This window comes from Carettochelys insculpta, chromosome 30, assembly GCF_033958435.1.
Source record: "Carettochelys insculpta isolate YL-2023 chromosome 30, ASM3395843v1, whole genome shotgun sequence".
NCBI lineage: Eukaryota > Metazoa > Chordata > Testudines > Carettochelyidae > Carettochelys > Carettochelys insculpta.
The window spans coordinates 15,817,665-15,825,723 of NC_134166.1; the positions used below are offsets into that span (position 1 = coordinate 15,817,665).

General features: G+C 62.2%; 1 protein-coding gene across 1 annotated transcript; it reads right to left on the reverse strand.

The window, feature by feature from the left end:
• Positions 1-2,282: 2,282 nt before the first annotated feature.
• CD79A (CD79a molecule) lies at positions 2,283-6,901 on the reverse strand. Its single transcript, XM_074981134.1, has 5 exons — positions 6,798-6,901; positions 4,568-5,032; positions 3,573-3,691; positions 3,323-3,391; positions 2,283-2,885 (listed from the first exon to the last, which is right to left on the reverse strand). The coding sequence occupies exons 1-5, from the start codon at positions 6,850-6,852 to the stop codon at positions 2,772-2,774; spliced, it is 822 nt and encodes a 273-aa protein (XP_074837235.1). The 5' UTR covers positions 6,853-6,901; the 3' UTR covers positions 2,283-2,771.
• Positions 6,902-8,059: the final 1,158 nt, after the last annotated feature.

The window sequence follows — 8,059 nt, forward strand, 5'->3', positions numbered from 1 at the left end:
GGCAGCTGATTGACAGGAAGGGTCCGCGTCAATCGCGAGGGTTCAAGGGCGCCGCCAGCCCCGCCGCTGCCCAGCTAAGGGGGTGCGGCTCCCCCCCCGGAAGGAGCGTGGCGTCGGGCGGAAGGGGCGAGGCTGGGAGTGACCCTCCTCTCTCTCCCTCAGTTCCCATTGCTGCCCGGGGCACCGCTGCAGGGCTGAGCTGCACAGAGCTCGGAGCTCCGGCCGGGGCCCTGGGGCAGGTGCCACCTCGCGCCGGCGGGCCCGCGCGGCATTGTGCGGGAGGCGGGGAGCTGCATGGTGGAGCGTTCGCGTAGCCCCGTCCTGCTCGCGGCTCCCGGCGCAGGGTTTTAGTCCGTCGCCCCCTGCTCCTCAGTGCCTGGGGCAGAGAGGCGCCTTGTGACCCACCGGCGCAGCACACGACATGGGCGCCCCAGGGGCAGCGAAAAAGCAATTTCGGAAACCCCTCGTGCGCGTCTGCGCTTTGCTGTAGCCGTGCGACTGCCTGAGGGGGGCCGGGCCAGGGTGTGAGGCGGGCGCGGCCGATGCAAGCCCCCCCCTTAGTTCTTCGCCGTCTCCTGTTTGTCAGTCACCCGCAGGTCACACCGGACACGGTGGCTGGTGCAGGAGGGAGCCAGCAGCGGGCACGGGTTAGTCAGAGCTCATCAATGAGAGGTCAAGAGAGCCAGGCAAGGAGGGGTGACCAAGTCAGGACGGGTACTGGTGAGGCAACATCTAGCGCTCTGGTCAGCATCTCTACTAGGGCTGACTTGCCAACGCACTCACAAGGCTAGAAGTGCTGCCTGTTAACCTCCTGTTGTTAATGTTCTGTTCCTATTTGTTTGTTCTTTCTGTCTTGGGAAGACAATAGTTTTTCTCCACGTTTCTTCTGCAGAATGTCATTAAGCCTGTGTTAATAAAGGGAGCTTCTGGAAAGGAGACTCATCTGATTATCTTATACAGAGATCCCCAGCAGAGGCGGTGGCTGAGCCCAAGGGAGCTGGCTCTCCAGGCGTAAGCCTCTGTGCCTGATTTAAAGGGCCTGCTCCAGCAGATGGGGTAGCAGACTCAAATTTCCACTGATAGATGTGTTAGTGCAGAGTTAAGCTTGCATAGCTTCTCTTCCAGCAGATGGAGGCTATACTTCACCCTCCGAGCTGCAGAGGCAGGGGGAGAGTGCTATGGGGGGAAGGGATGGTTTGTTCTGGTTGTACATGTGCCCTGGACTTAGGCTTCCACACCTCGCTGTGAGAGCCAGGGGTGTCCCCTGGCATAGCAAGTGTACTATAATGCAAAGCAAAGTGCAGGAGGTCCCTGTGGTAGCTGTGCCGCTTGTATTCAGTGTTGTCATTCACAGGAGCTTTACTATGACAGTCACAGAAATGTTGGTCTTGAATTGGGAAAGTGGAGCCTCACCTACCTGCCGTAGTTGTAACAACTGGGGCAACGGAGCAGAGCTCAGGAGGGTGGAACAGAGACTGCTCTGTTCTCACACACTCTCAAGCACCCTCCACCCTTGGCCATGGCCTGCAGAGCTCAACAGTGAACACACCAATTGGAAAACAAACTGCTTATTTGACTGAGCAGCTAGCTGACACGCCTGTTAGCCAAGCTCAGGAGTCCTGGTGGTTGCCCCCAGCCCGTGGTTCCGAGGAGCATGCCAGGCAGCTGGAGCATGTCCTGTCTAGTTCATCCTGTGGCTTGGGCAGAGATCCAGTCTATGTGTCTAGACTGACAGGAGTGTGTTTGTGTGGTGGGCGTAATTCCTGTATGGGGGTGCAAGACTGTTCTTAGAAACAAACTCTGAGCAGAACAGCCCCATACTGTCTTCCCTGCCCTGGTAACCTGGCAGCATTTGAGAGTGAGGCCAGGTCTAGGCCGGGCAGCGCAAACTCCTCTGCCAAACTCCCCAGGACTCAGCCTAGAGAAGCCCTGTGGGGAGTCAGCATTGAAGCCAAGTCAGGAGAGACTCAAGCACCACAGCCAGGAGCTTCTGAAGTTCAGGTGCCCTGTTGAGTGAGGTACTGGAGACTAGACCATGGGGCAGAGTAGCTCTGGCTTGGAACAAGTGAGCACAAGACAGAGCCTTTCCATCACTGAAGTCTCTGAGCTGGCCCAGGGCAGAGAAATACCTGGGCACAAAAGCCCTGAGAAGCCCCTGCCCTTTGCTGCGGCTCAGCCTCCCTCATGGCCCTGGGTTTAGAGACAAAATGGTGTAAAAGCAAGAGGCAGGCGATAAGAAATGGCTCTGTGTAAAATCACGAGCTCTCTAGACCCCAGTGCTAACTCACAAGACACTGCAGTTTAATGACATGTACAACTTGGGCAGCTGTGACCTGCTGAGTGTAAGTCAATACGCTGGCAGCCAGCCTGTCCCCTGACTGAGGGGCAGAGGTGCACCATGGGTTGTGCTCTCCCTTGCCAGCAGGGTGCCCACTGCTGCTAGCTTTCCCCAGCGATGGTGTGGTGTGGTGCTCAGTGTGGGTCAGGCAACTGATGTGACATGGATAACATTCAACTTGCATTTAGCCTGGTGGGTAGATAACCCTCCCGTGCCTGAAAGGAATCTGTTCTCCCATGGAGTGAGCAGCCCAGCACCCAGGGCCTCCATGTATATACACAGCCCCCACCCTGTACTGGACATGCAGGTCACACCCCAAGTGACAATCAGGGTGATGCAAGCTTTTAACAAAGGCCTTGCACAGACAAACTGCTGTTACCTCCCTCCCCCCCATTGGCACCAGAGGTCCCCAGGGCATGGCCAGTGCCCCCCCTCACGGCTTTTCCAGCTGCATGTCGAGCACACGGATGTTGGCCACATCCTGGTAGGTGGCCTGCAGGCCCCGCGAGATGTCCTCATACATAGAGCACTCGTCCAGGTTCAGGCCCTGGGGTGGCAAAGCAGAGGGGTTGGTTGGTCAGGAGGCTGAAGGCAGAATAGGGTGAGGTGTGGGGCAGGCCAACCCACAGTAGCTGATGCTTCCCCGCCGTACAGCCCAATATGGGCCTGAGGCACTTCACACAGCAGTGCTGGGGTCTCTAGAGTGATTGTGTGACCTGCTAGTACATCACAAGGGCTGGTGCTGACTGCCAGGGCCTGCATCCCCCACTGAGCCCCACTCCTGGCAGCTTGGGATACCCGAGGGCTGCCAGGGCCAGTGCCCCACTGTTAGCCCAACTCCCTGCAGCCCAGCTCAAGCTACCCCACTTCGCTCTTCAGCACACTGGGAGGCCTCCCTTCTACCCATGGATCCAGGCTGGCCCTGTTTAGCAGGTGGGTGAAGGCAGTGTCCACCAGTTCCCCTAACCTCACTGCTCCCCTCACCTCGTAAAGGTTCTCCTCTTCGTAGGCACCCTTCTTGGCCTGCAGCAGCCGCTCGTTCTCCCAGCGTTTCTGCAACAGCCCAGGGGGAGGCATGAGGCCAGGCCGGGGGGTGTGAGCCACTCGCTAGTCCGCATGGGGTTCACACTCCCGAGTCACATCAGCCCTTGGACACTAGGGTCTGGCCGTAGGTGCCAGGCAGAGGCAGCTCAGGCCCGTGGGCCGTGTCCGGGGCCGAGGGGTGCGCACTCACCCTGAAGAGCAGGAAGAGGCCAGGCACCACGGCGCACAGCAGGAGCAGGATGCCCTCGGCAGTGATCAGCTGGTTCTTGGTGGATTCCCTCATGTTCAGGAAGGGAAGGGGGATGGGTTCTGCAATGCAGGGGGAGGGCTCAGGTCCACGCCCACCCCCACCACCACGCAGCCCCAAGAACCCCTCCCCCACCATCAGTGTCCTCCAGGCAGCTGAGAACCTCTCCTCTACCACCAGCCCCCTGAAGGGGGCAAGAACCCCTCTACCACCATCAGTCCCCTCTGGGGAGGTGAGAACCCCTCTCCCACCACCAGCCCCCTCCAGGGGGGCAAGAACCCCTCTACCACCATCAGTCCCTTCTGGGGGGTTGAGAACCCCTCCCGCACCACCAGCCCCCTCCAGGGGGGCAAGAACCCCTCACCCACCATCAGTCCCCTCTGGGGGACTGAGAACCCCTCCCCCACCACCAGCGGGGTGAGAACCCCTCCCCCACCACCAGTCCCCTCCGTGGGGGGCAAGAAGCCCTCCATTGCCACCAGCCCTCTCCTGGGGGGCGACAACCCCTCCACCATCACACAGACCAGGCTTGGATGGGGCAAGTTCCCAGAATGGCAGATCAGGGTTGGAAGGGACCTCAGAAGGTTGCCTAGTTGATGCCGGACCAGCCCAGCCAGGGCTATGTCCAGCTGGGCCTTAAAAATGTCTAAGGCTGGAGATCCCAACACCCACCCTGGTAGCCCACTCCAGTGCGTCACCACCTCCTAGGGAAAGCGTTCCTGATGTCCTGCCTAGACCGCCCCACCACACCTGGAGACCATCGCTCCTTGTTCTGGCCTGTGCCCTGCATGGCTGCACCACCCCTTGGGTGCAGGGCAGGCAGCTGCAAGACCCCAGTGCAGCCCCCCCGGCAGCTGTTTGGCAGCAGCAAGGCGCCAGGGCCCTGCCCTGCCGGGTGTGGCTGGGCTGCCAGCCCGGGCGCCAGGCTGGTGACTCACTGCGGACACGCAGGTAGGTGCCACACGACTGGTCCCAGGCCGTGTCACTCTGCACCTGGCAGAAGTAGAGGCCGGTGTCGTTCTTGTTGGCTGGCTGGAAGCTGAGGGTGGAGAAACTGGCATTGGAGTTGATGGCCACGTTGCGCTCTGTGCCATTGCCCACCACGATGGGCTCGCTGCAGTTCCATGAGCAGGCTCGGCTCCAGGTCACATTTGCCCCACTCGGGGCTTTGAAGCGGCACTCCAGGCTGGCGCGGCCGCCTTCGAGCGCTGTCACCGAGGTGAGACCGGCTTCCACCTTCACAAGGCTTGGCTCCACCATGGGCTGGAAGTCCAGGCTGGTCTGCACCATGACCACTGGGGCACTGGGTGCGGGGGGCGGGGGAGCAGGGGGCACCCTGCTCACGTTCCAGGTGGTCTGGGTGCACAGCTCCGTCGTGGTCTCAGGGCTCCCACAAAGGTGACCTGTGGGGCAGGGACACCACACGTCAGCAGCCCAGCCATGGGCACTGGGCGGGAGCAGCCAGGGGGAATCGGGGAGGCCAGGTCTGAGGGGATCAGGAGAGTGGCCAGGCAGCACGGGATAGGGGAGGACAGAAAGAGGGTATTTGTGGGAGGAGGCTGGCTGGCCGGGCCTGGGGGGTGGGAGTCAGGGGAGATGTTGAGTAAGATGGGCCTGGGGGGAAGAGGTGGGACAGGCCAGGCCTGGGGGCATATTTGGGGCGGTGGGGGAGGCCAGGCAGGACAGGATGGGGGGCACTGGGAGGAGGCCAGGCAGGATGGGCCAGGGAATAAACGAAGTGAGAGAAAGGCTGGGGGAGGAGTCGGGGGGCAGGCAGTGGGAAGTGGGACACTCACGGCCAGCTGGGGGTGTGGGGGAGTCTGGCTCTGGGCTCCCCAACCCCCATGATGGACTTGATTCCCTATCAAGGCAAGCCCTCCTGTTGGCATCGGCTGGCAGGGGCAGGGGCAGGGCCCCCCCCCGTGTCCCCAGGGGCCCTGCCCAAGAGGGAGCACTGCTGCTGACTGCACCAAGGGCAGGCCCTGGCCCCGGTGCACAGAGAGGTGCTGCCCCAAGCTCCTGTCTGCGTTCCCGGGGACGGTACCAGAGGACGATGGGGGACGGAGTGGGGAACTGGGGGCACAGGAAGGCGGAGGGGACCCATGGTAGCACCTCACATGCTGCATGACCCCAGCCCCCCCAGCCACCCACATGCCCCTGCCTGTGCACGCTGGCCATGGGGTGCTGCCCCCCTTCCCCAAGCCCCTCCCTGACTCCAGGGCCTGGGACCTTGCAGAGAGGCTGCGATTTGTATGAAGTACCCCAGAAGTGGTGGGTGAGGGGACCCCTCCTGCACCTACCTCCCTCCCCCCACATGGCACCCGAGCACTGCCAGAATCCAAAGCCAGGAGATCGAGAGGAAGGGAGAGATGGGCTCATGCCTAATGGTTACAGCGGAGCCGTCCCAGCCGTGGAGGGGAGTGGGGGATTGTGCCTGGGGCTGGGAGCCAGGACTCCTGGGTGCTGACCTTGGCTTGGGTCAGGGCGTGGGAGCAAATACCTAGAGCAGGGGCGTGCTCCTTGTCTTGCTGCCCGTGGGCATTGCAGGGCCATGGGTAGCTCTGTGATGAGCCACGTTGTGCCCCGCCCCCAAATTTTCATCCAGCCGCGCCCCAGAGCTTACAAGTGCCTGGAGCACTCAGCCCACACCAGAGACACCCCCCCCCCACCGTGCAGGGGGCCAGGGGCTTGGTAATGCCCCTTCCCCCCCCCCCGCCCCCACCATCCCCCAGCACAGCTCAGTCAGCTGCAGCCCAGCTCTCAGTTCCTCCTTTCCAGCTCTGTTGACAGGAAATGAAACCCAGGCGAGAGCAGGGCAGCTGCACACCCTGCGCTGGCTCGGGGGTTCAGGAGGTTGGCGGGGGCAGCTAAGGCGGGCTGGGACTGTCCCCTCTGCCGGGCTCTGGCTGCGAACTGGCCCCAGGGCTGGGCAGGGCCTGTCCCCCCCTCCCCCGCCAGGGGGCTCTGGCTGATCTGCCCCAGGGCTGGGCAGGGCCTGTTCCCCCCTCCCCCGCCAGGGGGCTCTGGCTGATCTGGCCCAGGGCCGGGCAGGGCTGCTCGGGATGGAGAACCGCGAGCTCTAGGACTCCTGTGAAGCTCCCCCCAGGTTCGGCACTGCACTGGTGACCAAGGGCCCCCCAGCCCTCTGGGCTCCTGGCTGACACCTACCTGGCAGGAGGCAGAGGGGCAGCAGGACACAGACCCACGCAGGCCCCCTCTCCATGGCGGCTGGGCTCACGTCTTGTGGTGCCGAGGCGGAGGAGAGCTCTGCGTGTGCAAAGCAGCTGCCTGGGTCCTGGTTCTTCCCCCCAGGGCCCCTGGCAGGAGATGCGCCCTACTGCCCGTCCATACCCGCCCCAGGGCCCTGCACCGCCCCCCAGCCTTCCGGCCTCCAGCACAGCTGCTGGCAGAGCGCACGCTTGGCTGGGAGATGTCCATGGTGCAGCATTGTGTGGGGCCCATGCAGGGCTGGTTATCCACCTGGTTATTCAGCAGCATCTCAGTACTGGGTGAGGGGTGTGACGTAGTGGGGTCGAGGGGCAAGCGACAGGCTGAGCAGCTCACACCTGCTGTGGACGGCCCCTGCAGGCTATAACCTAATGTGATGGAGTGGGGGATACCTGTGTGTGTGTGTGTGGCTCACAGAGGGTGTGGGGCTCCTGCTGAGGGTAACCTTAATGACCAGGTAACACCTTTGTACTGGAGACAGAGGAGAAGGTGGAGCCTAAGGGGTTTAAATTGGAACTGAGAGTTAGGAAGCAGTTAGTCTGGGCTGGGAGAGAGAGAGACAAAGGAGGGGGCCAGGCCCCAGCTCTGGGGGCCCCTCGGGGCCTCCTCTCCCCAACATGAATTGGACTGGATGTCTCTGCCTGCTGTACTGACTCCTCTATACGATGCTGTGTCCTGTCGGCTAATAAACCCGCTGTTTTCCTGCTGAGTAAGAGACTCTCCTGCCTGCGGACAGGGTGCAGAGCTTGAGGGACCCCAGAACCCCATCACACTGGTGTCAGAAGTGGGATGTTCTGCACCCTGAGGATGGAGCATCCAGCAGTAAGTGACCGGGGCCCCGGAAGAAGTGGGGCCTGCGAGACCCAGGTGTGCTGAAGGGCAATGAGGTGCAGTTCCCCAAGGCGGAGGGGCCTGCGGCCGAACCCAAGCAGTTCTTCCCAGGTTCTTCCTCGTGGTTCTCGAGAGGGGGTGTCACACCCGAGGAGGGGTTACTCCTGGGAATCTGTTGGAGTCGGTCCCAGAAGGTGGAGGGGCCGAGAGCCCAACCCCCAGGAACAAGTGACCCCTGAGGAGGCTGACGCTGAATGAGTTCTTCCCAAGACAGGGTGCTCATGGTCCCTGAGAGCGGGTGTCACACTGAAGAAGGGGTTCCACTGGGAGTCTGTTGAAGTCGGTCCCAGAGGGCGGAGGGGCCAACGGCC

What these genes read in the sequence shown, in the direction of transcription:
- CD79A (XM_074981134.1), bottom strand. Translation starts at nt 6,852, where the DNA reads ATGGAGAGGGGGCCTGCGTGGGTCTGTGTCCTGCTGCCCCTCTGCCTC. An exon ending in GCCCCTCTGCCTCCTGCCAG is followed by an intron (nt 5,033 to 6,797) that starts GTAGGTGTCAGC and finishes CCTGCCCCACAG; the next exon opens with GTCACCTTTGTGGGAGCCCT. An exon ending in AAGAGGAGAACCTTTACGAG is followed by an intron (nt 2,886 to 3,322) that starts GTGAGGGGAGCA and finishes TTGCCACCCCAG; the next exon opens with GGCCTGAACCTGGACGAGTG.